General features: G+C 44.7%; 1 protein-coding gene across 3 annotated transcripts in view; it reads left to right on the forward strand.

Moving 5' to 3' along the window:
• BAG4 (BAG cochaperone 4) overlaps nucleotides 1-18,859 on the forward strand; it is a 31,990-nt gene that overhangs the window by 4,924 nt on the left and 8,207 nt on the right. For all 3 annotated transcript variants that reach the window (XM_077262290.1, XM_077262289.1, XM_077262291.1), the window contains exons 2-3: nucleotides 14,690-14,782; nucleotides 15,513-15,770. In XM_077262290.1, coding sequence (XP_077118405.1) covers nucleotides 14,690-14,782; nucleotides 15,513-15,770 — 351 coding nt within the window. The remainder of the gene's footprint in view (nucleotides 1-14,689; nucleotides 14,783-15,512; nucleotides 15,771-18,859) is intronic.

Below are 18,859 nucleotides of genomic sequence, written 5' to 3' on the forward strand. Positions count from 1 at the left end.
ACGCCTCCAATTTTCCAACGTTAATTGGATACCCAGGTCTTCCACTGTTTCATGTAATGTAGTTTGTCAACTCCATGTGCCGCATTGAGAGAACTGTATAGCAGAGAAATGGTTCCCCTTCCCAGTGGGTCATCCATGCATCTCTGTTCAAAGCTAGTCGCGCGAAAGGGGATTTTATGTTGTAGAAGCTGTTCCGCAAAATGGAAAACCTGATAGATACGAAAGGTTTCATTAGCGGGTGGATTGTATTTATGTAGGAATTCTTGTCTAGATAGAATTATATTAAAGGGTGAACAAAGGTGTTTTAGTGTGGTAATTCCATTAAGTTTCCACCAAGCAAAAGAACGTGGGTCAAGACCCGGTGGGAACATGGGGTTACAGAAGAGGGGGGTCAGAGGGGCGGACTTAGATTGGAGTTCAAATTTAAACCTTTCCTTCCTCCAAAGGATCAGGGAATGTGCTGTGAAAGGTGCTGTAATGTGTAGGCCTTTTGGTAGTTTTTGTGTGGACCACATAAGGCCAGGCAAGGAAAATGGTAACAAGAGGGACGATTCCAGGCCAACCCATCTCGGAGCATAAGTGGCGGCGCAGGCATTAGTCAATTGGGCCAGCTGTGCCGACTTGTAGTACAGTGTAAAGTTAGGCATGGAAAGCCCCCCCAACTTTCTGTGTATGAACATAGTTTTTTGACGGATTCTGGGGTTTTTTCCCAGCCAAATAAATTTTGATATCATAGAATGGACCTCATGTAAGGTCTCGTGGGGCAACGGAATGGGGAGAGAGCGGAATAAGTACAGAAATCTAGGCAGAGAGACCATTTTAATTGCATGCAATCTGCCCAACCAGGTCAACTTCATGGCAGACCATCCGGTTAAGTCAGCTCGGAGATTTTTTATTAATGGGAGGTAGTTCCATTTGAATAAGGTCGACTTATGAGAGGTGAGGTTAACTCCGAGAAGTTATATAATGTTCATTTGTTACAAATTTGAACTGGGAGATAATATTTGTTTGCATGTCCTTAGCGGTGTTAAAGGGAACCTGTCACCACGTTTTTGGAAGATGGGCTAAAAATAGCGTTAAATAGGTGCAGAGGTGGGCGTAACATTAGTGTGTTTGTTATGCGTTTATTACCCACCTAAGTTGCCGAAATACCTTTGCAAAGTCTCCGTTTTCGCCTGTCAATCAGGCTGGTCTGGTCAGATGGGTGTGGTGTCTTCACCCAGATTTGGCGTAGTTTTCCGTTGGTGGCGTAGTGGTGTGCGCATGCCCAAGGTCCCGAATCCTCTGCCAGGGGATTTCAAAGAGCGCGGTGTCCGTTATTGCATTGGTGATCGGTGGGCGCGGCCATCTTCCTTTGGCCGCGCGTGCGCAGAAGCGGCGCTCTGCTGGCCGCGGCTTCAGGAAAATGGCCGCGGGATGCCGCGCGTGCGCAGATGGATATCGCGGCGGCCATTTTCCTGAAGCCGCGGCCAGCAGAGCGCCGCTTCTGCGCACGCGCGGCCAAAGGAAGATGGCCGCGCCCACCGATCACCAATGCAATAACGGACACCGCGCTCTTTGAAATCCCCTGGCAGAGGATTCGGGACCTTGGGCATGCGCACACCACTACGCCACCAACGGAAAACTACGCCAAATCTGGGTGAAGACACCACACCCATCTGACCAGACCAGCCTGATTGACAGGCGAAAACGGAGACTTTGCAAAGGTATTTCGGCAACTTAGGTGGGGAATAAACGCATAACAAACACACTAATGTTACGCCCACCTCTGCCCCTATTTAACGCTATTTTTATCCCATCTTCCAAAAACGTGGTGACAGGTTCCCTTTAAGAAATAGAGCTTCGGATTTGTCAACATTAATTTTGAGTCCTGATATCGACTCAAATCTACGTAGAACTGAAAATAAATTTGGGAGAGTGATAAGCGGATTGGACAAAGTCAGCAATAAGTCATCCGCAAATAAACTTGCCTTATATTGTGCGTCAAATCCTGCAGACCCTAGTATGTTCGGGTTAAGCCTTATTGCCTCAGCTAGTGGCTCCACGGCCATGGCAAACAGGGCTGGAGAAAGTGGGCAACCCTGTCTCGTCACTTATATCTTTTTATGTTTTGGCGCTTTTATACGATAAAAACTATTTTGTATCAAAGAATAATTATTTTTGCATCACTTTATTCTGAGGACTATAACTTTTTTATTTTTTTTGCTGATGATGCTGTATGGCGGCTCGTTTTTTGCGGGACAAGATGACGTTTTCAGCGGTACCATGGTTATTTATATCCGTCTCTTTGACCGCGTGTTATTCCACTCTTTCTTTGGCTGTATGATAATAAAGCGTCATTTTTGCCTCGTTCTTCTTTTCTTTCTTTTTTTTTTTTTTTTACGGTGTTCACTGAAGGGGTTAACTAGTGGGACAGTGTTATAGGATGGGTCGTTACGGGCGCGGCGATACTAAAATATGTGTAATTTTATTGGGGTTTTTTATTTCAAGAAATGTATTTTATGGAAATATATATATATATATATATACATACATACATACTTACTTACTTACTTACTTACTTACTTACTTACTTCCCGGCGCCTGCAGGGAGGAGGAGGAAGGAGACCCTCGGAGCAACAGGATCACATCTCGTTGCTCCGAAGGTCTCAGGGAAGCACGCAGGGAGTCCCCTCCCTGCGTGATGCTTCTCTATGCCGCCGGAACGCTGCGATCATCTTTGATCGCAGTGTGCCGGGGGTTAATGTGCCAGGAGCGGTCTGTGACCGCTCCTGGCACATAATGCCGGATGTCAGCTGCGATAGTCAGCTGATACCTGGCCGCGCTCCCCCCGTGAGCGTGGCTGATCGGTGATGACGTACTATCCCGTCGGTAGTCATACGTATCCATACAACCTCGACGGGATAGTACGTCAGATGTTAGAAAGGGGTTAACAGATTTTCCTCCAGGATTGCCCTGTATTTAACTTCATCTTCCCATCAACTCTGACCAGGTTCCATGCCATTGCTGAAAAAAAGCCTAACCACAGCATCGTTCTTCCACCATCATGAGTGACGGTAGGGATGGTGTTTTGAGGGTGATGTGTATTGTTAGTTTTCCGCAAAACAGTGTTTTGCATTTAGCCAATAAAGTTCTACTTTGCTCTCATGTGACCAGAGGGCCTTCTTCCACATGCTCGCTTTGTCCCCTATATGACTTTTTGCAAATGGGACTTTTTATGGCTTTCAGAAATGGCTTTCTTCTTGCCACTCCTCTGTAAAGGCCAGATTTGTGGAGCACATGACTAATATTTCTGCTGTGGACGATTATCCCTCCTCAGCTGTGGATCTCTGCGGCACCTCCAGAGTGACCATGAGCCTCTTGGCTGCTTCTGATTAGTGCTCTCCTTTCTTGGTGTAAGGAAACCACACACAAGAGGAGCCGGAGGATACAGATATCCCCAAACCCTTACCCCCCCCCCCCCGCCGTCATCGGTGTGTGACGGAGCTTACACAGTCGCAGCTCTCTAGCGCCACCCTTACCCTCAGGTCAGTCAGGGAACTTGATGTAAGCAGACTTGCACCAAAGACAGCAGGAGTCTCAGCTCTGCTCCTCCTTGCCTTCATTAACATGTGGCCTCTAATTCTCTGGCCAAATGGTAAAGTTCAGAGCTTTTGGTAAGTGTGTACTTTTCCCAAGAGTTGGGGGTTCACAATTCAGGAGTGGAGGGAGATCTCTGGATAATCTATTGGTCCTGAATTCATAAATCCAAAATGGAGTTTCCCTCCTCCCTCACACTTGGGAAGGTCGATTTAGGTGGACGGCCTGGTCTTGGTAGGTTTGCAGTTGTGCCTTACGCCTTTCATTTTTAAATGATGGATTGCACTGTGCTCTGTGAGATGTTCAGAGTTTGAGGTTTTTATAACCTAAACCTGCTTTACTCTTCTCTACAACTTTATCCCTGACCTGTCTGGTGTGTTTCTTGGGTTTTATGATGCTGTGGGCAGGCTGGAGAGCGGTCCTGTTACCTGTCATGTACAGTGGCATGTGAAGATATGGGCACCCCTTTTACATTTTAAAAGTTACAAAAAGGAAAATGGGCCGATGCAAACGTTTGTGCACCCTGAATGGTTAGTATCTAGTGTCGTCCCGCCCCCCCCCCCCCCCTTTTTTTTAGTAAGTATTGCAGCTTGTAAACGCTTTTTGTAACCAGACAAGATTCTTTCAGTTCTTGTTTGAGTGATTTTCATCCATTCTTCCTTGGAAAATTCTTTCAGTTCTATGAGATTCCTGGGTCATTTGGCATTCGCTGCTATTTTGAGGTCTACACACAGATTTTCAATGATGGTCAGATCAGGGGACTGTGAGGGCCATTGTAAAACCTTCAGTTTGCGCCTTTCGAGGTTGTCTATTGTGGATTCTGGAGTGTGTTTAGAATCATTATCCATTTGTAGAAGCCATTCTCTTTTCAACTTCAACTTTTTTACAGATTTGTTATGTTTGCATCAAGAATTTGTTGAAATTTCATTGAAAAAAGAAATAATAAATCTTTATTTTTATATAACGCTAACATATTCTGCAGCGCTTTACAGTTTGCACACATTATCATCACTGTCCCCAATGGGGTTCACAATCTAAGTTCCCTATCAGTATGTCTTTGGAATGTGGGAGGAAACCCACGCAAACACGGGGAGAACATACAAACTCCTTGCAGATGTTGTCCAAAGTGGGATTTGAACCCAGGACTCCAGCTCTGCAAGACTGCAGTGCTAACCACTGAGCCACCGTGTTGAATCCATTCTTCCTTCTACCCGTGAAATGTTCCCTGTGCCATTGGTGGAACATAACCCCAAAGCATGATTGATACACCGCCATGCCTAATGGTTGGCGAGATGCTCTTTTCCTGAAATTCTGTGCTTTTTTTTCTACACATATAACTTTTGATCATATTTGTACAGGTGTCTCTGAAGGTCTTTTGCAGTCAAGCGGGTGTTCTGATTTGCTTCTCTAGCATTCCTGCGTGCAGCTCTCACTGAAATTTTGCTTTATCTTCCAGACCTTATTTTGACCTCCACTGTTCCTGTTAACCGCTATTTTGTAATAACTTTTATAACTGAGGCAAGGGCAACTTGAAAACGCTTTGCTATCTTTCCATAGCCTTCTCCTACTTTCCAGGCCTCCACCAATTTCATTTTCAGGGTGCTACTCTGTTGCTTAGAAGAACCCATGGCTGCTGTTTTTTTTGGCACAAGGTTAGAGGAGGCTGGCTTTTTATGAAGCTGGCATATTTGCATCACCTGGACTTTCCTAATGATGATGGTGAGCAAGCCTTATCAGGCTAATTGGGGTCTGAAACCTTGGTCAAAGCTATCTGAACACACAAATCTCCAAGGATGCCCAAACTTTTAATTCAGTCCATTTTCCTTTTTGCAATTTTTAAAATGTAAAAGATGAACCTTTTGCCTTCACTCTGCGGTCCAGCTCACCCCAAACCATCTCGATTGGGTTCAGGGCTGGTGACTGTGGAGGCCAGGTCATCTGGTGTAGCACCCCATCACTCTCCTTCTTGGTCAAGTAGCCCTTATACAGCCTGGAGGTGTGTTTGGGGTCATTGTCCTGTGAAAAATAAATGATGGTCCAACTATATGCAAACCGGATGGAATAGCATGCCGCTGCAAGATGCTGTGGTAGCCATGCTAGTTCAGTATGCCTTAAATTTTGAATAAATCCCCAACCGTGTCACCAGCAAAGCACCCCCACACCATCACACCTCCTCCTCCATGCTTCATGGTGGGAACCAGGCATGTAGAGTCCATCCGTTCACCTTTTCTGCGTCGCACAAAGACACGGTGGTTGGAACCAAAGATCTCAAATTTGGACTCATCAGACCAAAGCACAGATTTCCACTGGTCTAATGTCCATTCCTTGTGTTCTTTAGCCCAAACAAGTCTCTGCTACTTGTTGCCTGTGCTTAGCAGTGGTTTCCTAGTAGCTATTTTACCATGAAGGCCTGCTGCACAAAGTCTCCTCTTACCAGTTGTTGTAGAGATGTGTCTGCTGATAGAACTCTGTGTGGCATTGACCTGGTCTCTAATCTGAGCTGCTGTTAACCTGCGATTTCTGAGGCTGGTGCCTTGGATAAACTTATCCTCAGAAGTAGAGGTGACTCTTGGTCTTCCTTCCCTGGGGCGGTCCTCATGTGAGCCAGTTTCTTTGTAGCGCTTGATGGTTTTTGCCACTGCACTTGGGGACACTTTCAAAGTTTTCCCAAATTTTCGGTCTGACTGACCTTCATTTCTTAAAGTAATGATGGCCACTCGTTTTTCTTTACTTAGCTGCTTTTTTCTTGCCATAATACAAATTCTAACAGTCTATTCAGTAGGACTATCAGCTGTGTATCCACCAGACTTCTGCACAACACAACTGATGGTCCCAACCCCATTTATAAGGCAAGAAATCCCACTTATTAAACCTGACAGGGCACACCTGTGAAGTGAAAACCATTCCCGGTGACTACCTCTTGAAGCTCATCAAGAGAATGCCAAGAGTGTGCAAAGCAGTCATCAAAGCAAAAGGAGGCTACTTTGAAGAACCTAGAATATAATACATAATTTCAGTTGTTTCACACGTTTTTGTTAAGTATATAATTCCACATAGTTTATTTATGAAGTTTTCAGAATAATGCAATGAATACACAGGATTCGGCCCGCCGGGCACAACCAATTAGCGAAGAGTGGTTCAAATCCCGCTCCAATTTGCGGCCGGACTGCGTCTGTCGCTGATTGTTCGCGTCCGGGCATGACCAATCTGTGAAGCCAGGGCCGGCTCCAGGTTTTTGAGGGCCCCGGGCGAAACAGTCTCACAGCCCGCGCAGTATATAGCACAGCCCGCGCAGTATATAGCACAGCTCGCGCAGTATATTGCACAGCCATATTGCAATGTGGGCACCATATCCCTGTTAAAAAATAATTAAAATAAAGTTATATACTCACCTTCCGGCGGCCCCCGGATCCAGCCCAGGCCTTTAGCGATGCTCCTTGTGACGCTCCGTTCCCAGTAATGCCTTGCGGCAATAACCCGTGATGATGTGGCGGTCTCGTGAGACCGCTACGTCATCTGGGATCATTGCCGCAATGCATTCTTGGGACTGGAGTGTCTCGAGGAGCGGGAAAGGCTGCGGCGGACACCTGAAAGTAAGAATTTTTTTTATTTTTTTCTTATTTTTAACATTATATGTTTTTACTTTTGATGCAGCATCAATAGTAAAAAGTTGGTCATACAGGGTTAACCCCTTAATCCCATATGACGTACTATCCTGTCGAGGTGACCTGGGACTTAATTCCCAGTGATGGGATAGTCGATTGGCCGCGCTCACGGGGGGGAGCGAGACCGATCGCCGCCGGGTGTCAGCTGATTATTACAACTGACATCCGGCACTATGTGCCAGGAGCGGTCACGGACCGCCCCCGGCACATTAACCCCCGCCACACTGCGATCAAAGATGATCGCAGCATCGTGCATGGAGGGGGCTCCCTGCGTGCTTCCCTGAGACCCTCGGAGCAACGCGATGTGATCGCATTGCTCCGAGGGTCTCCTACCTCCCTGCAGGCCCCGGATCCAAAACGGCTGCGGGGGGCCTTCTGGGTCCTGCAGGGAGGTGGCTTTCAAGCGCCTGCTCAGAGCAGGCGCCGGGAAGCCTCCTGTAGTGTCTGTCAGATCGCTGTACTGACACAGTGCACTGCAAAATGTCAGATCAGCGATCTGTCACTATACAGTGATGTTCCAATCCCCCCCCCCCCCCCAATGTAAAAAAAAATATATAAAAAATTACTGTATTTTTCGGATTATAAGACGCACTTTTGTTCCCCCAAATTTTGAAGGAAAGTGTGTGTGGGGGGTGCGTCTTATAATCTGAATCTGTGTGCTATGCTGTAGGGGGGGGGGCGGCTCTGGAGTGGTCTCTGGGCTGGGGTGGGCAGGCTGCAGAGACAGCAGGAGGTTCTGTGCTCCCGCTCATTAGCCTCATGTAATATTCCCTATTAGTGGGTGAACCATCCATCATGTAATATTCACTGCACTAGCTGTCCATCACCGCTGTGCTGAAGCCGCGGCGAGTTGCTCGACAGGGGAGCGGCTCTTATTGCATGTGCCTTAACTCCCCCCCGATCACTCTATATGCCCCCCTGCTGGCAAACACATGACCCCCCCCTCTTTCTATATGCCCCCTGCTGGCACACACATGGCCCCCCCTCTTTCTATATGCCCCCTGCTGGCAAACACATGACCCACCCCCCTCTTTCTATATGCCCCCTTGCTGGCACACACATGACCCCCCCTCTTTCTATATGCCCCCTGCTGGCACACACATGGCCCCCCTCTTTCTATATGCCCCCTGCTGGCACACACATGGCCCCCCTCTTTCTATATGCCCCCTTGCTGGCACACACATGCCCCCCCAGTCACTACATGCCCACCCTGCAGGCACGCACATGATAAAATAACAAACACTTACCTCACCTTCTGATGATGGCTCCGTGCTCCCAGCTCCTCAGTTCCGCTTCCTGTGTCTGTGCCGACATCCGATCATGTGATCGGCACAGAGCAGTGATGTCATCACTGTGTGCCCAGGTCACATGATCCGATGCCTGGGAAACAGGAAGCGCAACCGAGGAGCTGGGAGCACGGAGCCATCATCAGAAGGTAAGGTAAGTGTTTATTTCATCATGTGTGTGCCTTCAGGGGGGCATGTAGTGACCGGGGGGCCATATCCAGAATGAGATGGGGGGCAGTGTGCCAGCAGCACAGGGAGGCAGATGTGCCAGCAGCACGGGGGGGGGCCAGGTGTGCCAGCAGCACGGGGGGGGGGGGGGTCAGGTGTGCCAGCAGCACGGGGGGGGGTCAGGTGTGCCAGCAGCACGGGGGGGGGGGGTCAGGTATGCCAGCAGCACGGGGGGGGGGGGTCAGGTGTGCCAGCAGCACGGGGGGGGGGGTCAGGTGTGCCAGCAGCACGGGGGGGGGTCAGGTGTGCCAGCAGCACGGGGGGGCAGGTGTGCCAGCAGCATAGGAGGGGCCTATGTGCTAGTATGTGGGTTATATACTGTAGATACCAAGATGAGGGACATATATATGATTTGTAAGACGGACACTGGCATTATAAAACAGACCCCCATTTAACATAAAATTATTATTTTCTCCTTTTCTTCACCAAACTTGGGGGTGCGTCTTATAAAGGGAAAAATATTGTTCATGTGTTAAAAAAAAAACAACTCCTAAATAAAGAAAAAAAAATATGTTCCAATGAATACATTTCTTTTTCTAAATAAAAAAAACAATTAAAGTACACATATTTAGTATCGCCGCGTCCGTAACGACCCGACCTATAAAACTGTCCCACTAGTTTAACCCCTTTAGTGAACACCGTAAAAAAATACGAGGCAAAAAAAACGCTTTATTATCATACCGCCAAACAAAATAATTCTTTTTGCATCGCTTTATTCTGAGGACTATAACTTTTTTTATTTTTTCGCTGATGATGCTGTATGGCGGCTCGTTTGTTGCTTTTCAGCGGTACCATGGTTATTTATATCCGTCTTTTTGATTGCATGTTATTCCACTTTTTTTTTATATATAATAGTTTGTATCGTATAAAAGCGCCAAAACATAAAAAATTATATAAATGAGGTATCTCTGTAATCGTACTGACCCGAAGAATAAAACTGCTTTATCAATTTTACCATACTTGGAATGGTGTAAACGCCCCCCCCCAAAAAAAAAAAAAAAAGAAATTCATGAATAGCTGGTTTTTGTTCATTCTACCTCACAAAAATCGGAATAAAAAGCGATAAAGTCACGTGCCCAAAAATGGTCCCAATAAAAACGTCAACTCGTCCCGCAAAAAACAAGATCTCACACGACTCTGTGGACCAAAATATGGAAAAATTATAGGTCTCAAAACTATTTCTTGCAATAAAAAGCTTCTTTTAGTGTGTGACGGATGCCAATCATAAAAATACGCTGAAAAACCTTCTATAAAAGTAAATCACCCCCTTAGTTAGGGAAAAATAATACAATTTTTAAAAATGTATTTCCATTTTCCCATTAGGTTGGGGCTACAGTTAGGGTTGGGGCTACAGTTAGGGTTGGGGCTACAGTTAGGGTTGGGGCTACAGTTAGGGTTGGGGCTACAGTTAGGGTTGGGGCTACAGTTAGGGTTGGGGCTACAGTTAGGGTTGGGGCTACAGTTAGGGTTTGGATTACATTTACGGTTGGATTTAGGGTTAGGATTAGGGTTAGGTGTGTGGTTAGGGTTATGGTTGGGATTAGGGTTAGGGGTGTGGTTGGGATTAGGGCTAGGGGCATGTTCTGGTTAGGGGTGTGGTTGGGATTAGGGTTAGGGGTGTGGTTAGGGTTATGGTTAGGGTTGGGATCAGGGTTAGGGGTGTGTTTGGATTAGGGTTTCAGTTATAATTGGGGGGTTTCCACTGTTTCGGCACATCAGGGGCTTTCCAAATGTGACATGGCGTCCGATCTCAATTCCAGCCAATTCTGCGTTGAAAAAGTAAAACAGTGCTCCTTCCCTTCCGAGCTCTCCCGTGCGCCCAAACAGGGGTTTACCCCAACATATGGGGTATCAGCGTACTCAGGACAAATTGGACAACAACTTTTGGGGTCCAAATTCTCCTGTTACCCTTGAGAAAATACAAAACTGGGGGCTAAAAAATAATTTTTGTGGGGGAAAAAAAAGGATTTTTTATTTTCACGGCTCTGCGTTATAAATTGTAGTGAAACAATTGGGGGTTCAAAGTTCTTACAACACATCTAGATATGTTCCTTGGGGGGTCTACTTTCCAACATGGTGTCACTTGTGGGGGGTTTCTACTGTTTAGGTACATCAGGGGCTCTGCAAATGCAACGTGACGTCTGCAGACCATTCCATCTAAGTCTGCATTCCAAATGGCGCTCCTTCCCTTCCGAGCTCTGTCATGCACCCAAACAGTGGTTCCCCCCACATATGGGGTATCGGCGTACTCAGGACAAATTGCACAATAACTTTTGGGGTCCAGTTTCTTCTGGTACCCTTGGGAAAATAAAAAATTGGGGGTGAAAAGTTCATTTTTGTGAAAAAATGATTTTTTATTTTTACTACATTATAGACTTCTGTGAAGCACTTGGTGGGTCACAAGTTCTCACCACACATCTAGATTAGTTCCTTAGGGGGTCTACTTTTCAAAATGGTGTCACTAGTGGGGGGGTTTCAATGTTTAGGCACATCAGGGGCTCTCCAAACGCGACATGGCATCTCAATTCCAGTCAATTTTGCATTGAAAAGTCAAACGGCGCTCCTTCCCTTCCGAGCTCTGCTGTGCGCCCAAACAGTGGTTTACCCCCGCTTATGGGGTATCAGCGTACTCAGGAAAAATTGTACAGCAACTTTTGGGGTCCAATTTCTCCTGTTACCCTTGGTAAAATAAAACAAATTGGAGCTGAAGTAAATTTTTTGTGAAAAAAAAGTTAAATGTTAATTATTTTTTTTTTATTATTTTTTTTTTAAACATTCCAAAAATTTTCCGTTTTTTTTTCACAGATAAACGCAGGTAATATCAAAGAAATTTTACCACTATCATGAAGTACAATATGTCACGAGAAAACATTGTCAGAATCACCGGGATCTGTTAAAGTGTTCCAGAGTTATAACCTCATAAAGGGACAGTGGTCAGAATTGTAAAAATTGGCCCGGTCATTAATGTGCAAACCACCCTTGGGGGTAACTTTAAGCCTTAGAGATCATTTCATCTTCAACTTAACTGTTCACAATAACCGTAATTTTGACCAGGGGTGCCCAGACTTTTCCATGCCTCTGCAGTTGCTCATCCATCATTATATAAGATCACAGTCATCCTTTATTTACGCTGGAAGACGTCTCGGGTGTGATCCTTGTAATGGCGGTGACGAGGCTCGGCACTCCTTGTGTAATTGTCTGGGCTCGTCGTCACGTGTTGCGGTCGTCGCTGCATGACTCAGTTACCTGTGAGGAGAAGTCGGCGGCCACTTCCTCTGCAGGTCTGAGGTAAGGATGCCGTGCTTCATACCTGGTGTCGGTGTTATGGTCGTTGCTGACTTCTAGTCTTCCACCTTTAGTGGTCGCTCCACACTGTGAGGGACGGTAGAGTCTTGTGCATTGTCTTCATGATTGTTTTTGGCTCCTTTCTGTTGTGCTCATTATTGAGGCGTCTGAGGCAGCCGTTATGGGTGCATACTTTATCCCCCCAGTGTCTGGTTTGGGTGCCGGGGGTGGCATTAGAAATCTCGAACTTCTTCAGTTTACCTCTTGCGTTCCCTGACAGACATTGCACCTGAGGATTCTCGTGGTCAACTTTACTTCCCTGATTCAGCCAACCCCATATGCTGTAGCAGATCCCTTTTATTTAAAGGGTCGTTAGAACAGACCCTGCCTTTATTCCTTACAGGGTCCTCAACCCCATAAGCCAGGTTTTGTGAAGCTTTACTTGTAGTAGTAGTTGGCCACCATGTAGTCTTACATTTACCCTTTACCTGCCACACTGGGACCTGATCGCCCCAATGTTTGGTCCTCCCGACACAACCCTTTAAGATAACTTCACTGTACTGTACCTTTATCACCTATCCACAAGGATGATGATCCCAGCGGTCCGATAAGTAAAATGGCACCTGGCATTATTCATGGGCGCTACAAGTGGCTCTCACTATAAGGGTATGGCTCAAACACCGGTTTGGGGATTTGTTTTGGTTTTGGCAGATCCGCTGCATAATCTTTCCCCCGAAATACACTTGGAAACGCTTCTTATTAATTTCTATGGTAAATCTACCTTTAAAAGAAAAAAACAAAGCCTGGGGGGGGGATACATATCACGTTTTTAGAGCCGCCCTTGATCGGATCCTCCCAAAACTGGATCCTGGCCAATCAATAGGCTGAAAAACTTTTCAAAATACCAAACTTGTTGGATTTATCCTGCTTGAGGCTACGTGCACACGTTCAGGATTTCATGCCGAAATTTCCTGACAAAAAACGGACATTTCTGCCAGAAATCCGCATGCGTTTTTTGCGTGTTTTTGACTCGTTTTTTTGCGCATTTTTGATGCGTTTTTTGCACTTTTTTCCCCCAATGCATTAAATAATGGGAAAAACGTGAAAAATCCGCAAAATTAATGAACATGCTGCTTTTTTTTACTGCGATGCATTTTTTTCACGGAAAAAAAACCATGTGCACAAAAATGGCGGAATGCATTCTAAATGATAGGATGCATAATGTATGCGTTTTTATCGCAAAAATCTTGAATGTGTGCACATACCCTGAGTGTTTCCTGAAGCTTAAAAAAAACAAATAATCAAAACTTCACTGTGTGAATATAGCATTAGAGAGGATCCTAAAAAAGCGCTCCAGGCTAGTACTTTGCAATTTACCTTGAGAATGGGGCCAAAGTCTTTTTCCAGGGAAAAGTCCATATCTTTAGTCACATTCAGTTACAGTCTGAGTAAGCATGCTCTTTTACACAATGGCTGGAAATGTTTCTTAAAGGGGTTGTTCACTTTACCTTTATTTTATCAAATATATTTGGGAATTTTCGTGGCACTTAATAATATATAAGTATTACTGATTCTTCTCCTTAGGCCACGTTCACACATTCAGTATTTGGTCAATATTTTACCTCAGTATCTGTAAGAAAAAAAACCAGGAGTGGGTGATAAATACAGAAGTGGTGCATATGTTTCTATTATACTTTTCCTCTGATTGTTCCACTCCTGGTTTTGGCTTACAATTACTGAGGTAAAATACTGACCAAATACTGACCGTGGCCTATGGCACAGGCTTCACAGCTCTTCTAACAAAAAAAAAATGGCCACTGATGGACAGGTCTAGTCATCACCTCCTCAATTAGCCTCGTCCAAATCAATATCCACTTTCTTATGTGTCTTTATTTTGAGGAGAACCTGTATGTATTGTTCAAGATTATTGTACCTGTTTTTATTATGTATACCCCTCCTCACATGTAAAGTGCCATAGAATAAATGGCACTATAACAATAAATAATGATAATACTTATATATTAGTAAGTGTCACTCATCTGTTAAAATAATGTGGGGAAAACCCCTTTAATTAGTTGGGTTTTTTAGCTGTTCTTGTAATGAAATTCTCACTACAATGTCTGCCGCCTATTACAGACTTTTCTCGGCAGCACTTGCTCGCTGTGGCCTGATTTCCTGTCTGCTGTACCACTGTCTTCCATCATGACCTTTGACTAGAATGCACCATCCATGTTTGGGCTTTGAAGAGGGCATAGGGATGAAGTGCATCACATAGGGGTGCTGGTGTAAGTAGCGGGCTCAGTCGCTGAGCCTTCCACATACGGGACAGATGCAGGCTGTGTTTATGAAGCTGACACCTGCCTCTGACAGCAGCACTCGGAGCTAGCTCCTATCGCACATTTTTAATCACTTGTGTCGCTGTCAATCATTTCTGGCACCTCTGCGTTGTGACCTTGAGAATTATTGTCTTTAGCCATTTTTACCAGGTTGAGGAGCCTTGTAGTAGAGTCCGCAGTGTTGAGGATAGGACTACATGCTTACTGTTGCATCTCTGTTTGGCCCTTTTATTAATGGTGTCTGGATTGGTGCATTTTGCTTTACTACAACCTGGATATTGCTCTAAAAATGTATTCTGATCTGTCCTAGAATTCTCCATATCCTGGATACGATCCGAGTGGCTGGTCCTGCGCTGGTCAACCCCAGCCTCCCTATCCCCCCACGTATACAGTTGGCGGTCAGGTATGTCAATTGAAAAATTCCTTATCATTATACCTTTTTACAGTGATTTTCCATAACACGAAAAAATGAAATTGGACGCTTTTCCCTATCCATCTGTTAATCCCCTCCTTCCCTCATTACTGGGGTCCAACCACCTGGACCCCCAAAAAACTGGGGCTCTGAAGATGGATGGAGCAGTTGTCAATCATGTCCACCTCTGCTTTATTGTTTCTATAATAGGCGTACTGGTCTTCGACGCTCCCATAGAAGTGCACGTCATCCACCATCACTTCATTTACTATAGATCTTGTTCTTGGAACGATTTGTGTTGCAGCGGTCAGTAATGGGGAAGATATCCAAGGATAGGGGATAGCCTCCAAACTGAGGATAACCCTTTAACTGGTAAATTAGCATTTTCCAGTAGTCTGTAGACACACTTCTTCAGGGTTAAGAAAATGTTCTTGGTCCGCAGTTTAATCAGTAGAATGCAAAAAGTAAGAAAAAAAAAAGCAGGTAGGAGGGGGATGCAGCTGCAGTTTGTCTGTCTCTGAGGCTGCATACTGTGAGGGGATGGGGAGGAGAAATAGAAAGACTTATTAGGAATGCACCAGGAATGGCCGTCTCCTTCAGAAAGCAATACAGAGGGGCAAAAAATATATATTTCACTCAGTTTTTCCTACAAGTCCTTCCTCGTTTTTGTGTTTTGTCACAGGTCAGCGTGCATACAACTAATGTGTGATGTTTCTTACAGGGCATGGAGCACTATACCAATGGTTCATACGGACCACCCTATAACCAGTCTACAATGAATCCCCCTTACCCCGGCCTCCACCCAGCGAACCCTTACTACCCACCTCCTTCACAGCCACATTATCCTGTTGATCCCTACAAGTCGGCCATGCAGCAGCAGCAGGGGGCTCCTCAGGCACCTTCTCATTGGGGATACCCTCAGCAGGGTGGTCACAACATTCCTCAGCAGAGGCCACAGTTTCCTCAGTACTCTGCTTCGGTGAGTGATAACCATTCCCTGTATTGGTCTTTTTTAATGTTTTTGATGATTGGTGTTAATGGGGGCCACCTGGACTCTTCATTGATGGCCTATCCTCTAAGTTACAGCACCCCTCCTAGTGGTCAGCAATGTATCACCTGTACAGTGGGTATTGAATAGTATATGTCAGTCATGAGCATCGATAAATGCACGCTCTGGCATGGCTATATACGTGATGTTGATCAGGCCGGTGTTGCCTGTGTACCTGCGCGATCAGCTGCAGGAGCTCTACTGACATACAACCGCATGGAGCAGTGAAAAACAACAATCCCTGTAGCTAAGGCTTCTTTCACACTAGCGTCGGCTATGCATCAGCTCGACTTGCCGACGCGCGTTGTGAAAGTGATGCCTGACGTGGGCAGCGGAAGCAGTCTTACGACGCTCCCGCTGCCCCATTGTAAGGTCCAAGGAGGAGGGGGCGGACTTTCGGCCGCGCATGCGCGGTCGAAAATGGCAGACACAACGCGCAAAAAAAGTTACATGTAACGTTTTTTTGTGCCGACGGTCCGCCATAACACGACGTAACCGTCACGACGTGTGGCCATACGTCGCAATTCGTCGCTAATGTAAATCTATGGGGGAAAAAACGCATCCTGCGGACAACTTTGCAGGATGCGTTTTTTCTCCTAAACGATGCATTGCGATGTACAGCAAACAACGCTAGTGTGAAAGTAGCCTAAAAGGGAACCTGTCGGCAGGATTGTGCTCTGTAACCTACAGACAGTGTCAGGTTGGTGCAGTTATACTGATTACAGTGATGCCTGGTGATGAAATCAGTCTTGTGGTTGTTGTGTAATCTGTATTTGTAGTTTTCAGTTAATGAGATTCTCGTTCTCTGGGGCGGCCTGTGGGGAGGGGGCTTCATGTGGTGTTCTGCTTAGGTATTCGTCTGTATGCACTTATGGCGGGTCACTGACCCCTCACTGACCTGCCCCCTATCTTACATACTGCATAGAATTGTGTGGGGGAAAAAAATCAACATTCATCACGTAGACGGCGGTGGCTGCGCATTAACATGATACAATGGATAATATGCATATATTAATTTATGATTTGGTCATATAGTATTGTGGGGAGGGAAAAAAAAAATAAATATATATATATATATATATATATATATATATATATATATATATATATATATATATATATATATATATATATATATATATATATATATATATATATATATATATATATATATATATATATATATATATATACACACATATATTAAAAAAGGAACAGCACAGTAATTCAGAGGGTGCCAGGCCTCCAGGCAAACAGTCCAATACTTGCCAAACTGAACAGAAGAAAAAAAAAATGAAGGCAGCACTCAAGTTGTTTCAGGTGTAAAAAAGTGAAAAAACTTTATTCTGATCTTGGGCAACGTATCGGCTCCTCCTGAGCCTTTGTCAAACCTCAGGAGGAGCCGAAACGTTGCCCAGGATGAGTGGGGCAGAATAAAGGAAGGTCTTTCCTTCAGGGTGGATTGATTTAAATCACGCCGATTTAAATCATGATTTAAATCACGATTTAAATCAAAAGATTTTTTTCTATTTAAATCGGATCGATTTAAATCATGATTTTAATCATGATTTAAATCACTGATTTAAATCAAAAGGGTTTTTTTAATATAAATCACGATTAAAATGAGAAGTGAGAGCAGTGCGCATGTGCGCCCATAGTTACACGGACGAAACTAGGGGCAACGATCTAACGCCAGGGTGAGGGGGGGACCCCAAAGTAAGTAAAAATCTTTTTTGTTTTACTATATGGCAATAGGTAGGTGTTTAAAAGCAGCATGTCTTAATTGTATAAACTATTAATAGCCTCCACATTTTGTTCATACTGCCCCTTTAATTCCACACTTCTAGCTTGGTTTCACTTTTGGTTTAGTTTCTTTTTCCATTCAGTTGACATGCCCAAACTTGTTGGATAGTCAGCATCCTACAGAAACCTCTGGAAGAGCATGGCATTGTGAATGTTACACATATACAGCCTTTATTCTACTGAGTTAAACAACTCAGCTTTATCTCATGATGGAAGAACCTTTGGATGGTAAAATATTTTCCTCAAAAAGCAGTTTATTGAAAAAAATCCGATTTAAATCAAAAAAATCCGATTTTTTTGATTTTTTTAAAAAAACATTGATTTTTATCCACCCTGCTTTCCTTGTGTTCTTTAGCCCAAACAAGTCTCTTCTGCTTGTTGCCTGTCCTTAGCAGTGGTTTCCTAGCAGCTATTTTACCATGAAGGCCTGCTGCACAAAGTCTCCTCTTAACAGTTGTTGTAGAGATGTGTCTGCTGCTAGAACTCTGTGTGGCATTGACCTGGTCTCTAATCTGAGCTGCTGTTAACCTGCGATTTCTAAGGCTGGTGACTCGGATAAACTTATCCTCAGAAGCAGAGGTGACTCTTGGTCTTCCTTTCCTGGGGCGGTCCTCATGTGAGCCAGTTTCTTTGTAGCGCTTGATGGTTTTTGCCACTTCACTTGGGGACACTTTCAAAGTTTTCCCAATTTTTCAGACTGACTGACCTTCATTTCTTAAAGTAATGATGGCCACTCGTTTTTCTTTACGTAGCTGCTTTTTTCTTGCCATAATACAAATTCTAACAGTCTATTCAGTAGGACTATCAGCTGTGTATCCACCAGACTTCTGCACAACACAACTGATGGTCCCAACCCCATTTATAAGGCAAGAAATGCCACTTATTAAACCTGACAGGGCACACCTGTGAAGTGAAAACCATTCCCGGTGACTACTTCTTGAAGCTCATCAAGAGAATGCCAAGAGCGTGCAAAGCAGTCATCAAAGCAGAAGGTGGCTACTTTGAAGAACCTAGAATATAAGACATAATTTCAGTTGTTTCACACTTTGTTGTTAAGTATATAATTCCACATGTGTTAATTCATAGTTTTGATGCCTTCAGTGTGAATGTACAATTTTCATAGTCATAAAAATACAGAAAAATCTTTAAATGAGAAGGTGTGTCCAAACTTTGGTCTGTAGTGTAGTTGTATTTCTATTTTGGCTAACAGTGGCACC

This window comes from Ranitomeya variabilis, chromosome 5, assembly GCF_051348905.1.
Source record: "Ranitomeya variabilis isolate aRanVar5 chromosome 5, aRanVar5.hap1, whole genome shotgun sequence".
Classification (NCBI taxonomy): Eukaryota; Metazoa; Chordata; class Amphibia; order Anura; family Dendrobatidae; genus Ranitomeya; species Ranitomeya variabilis.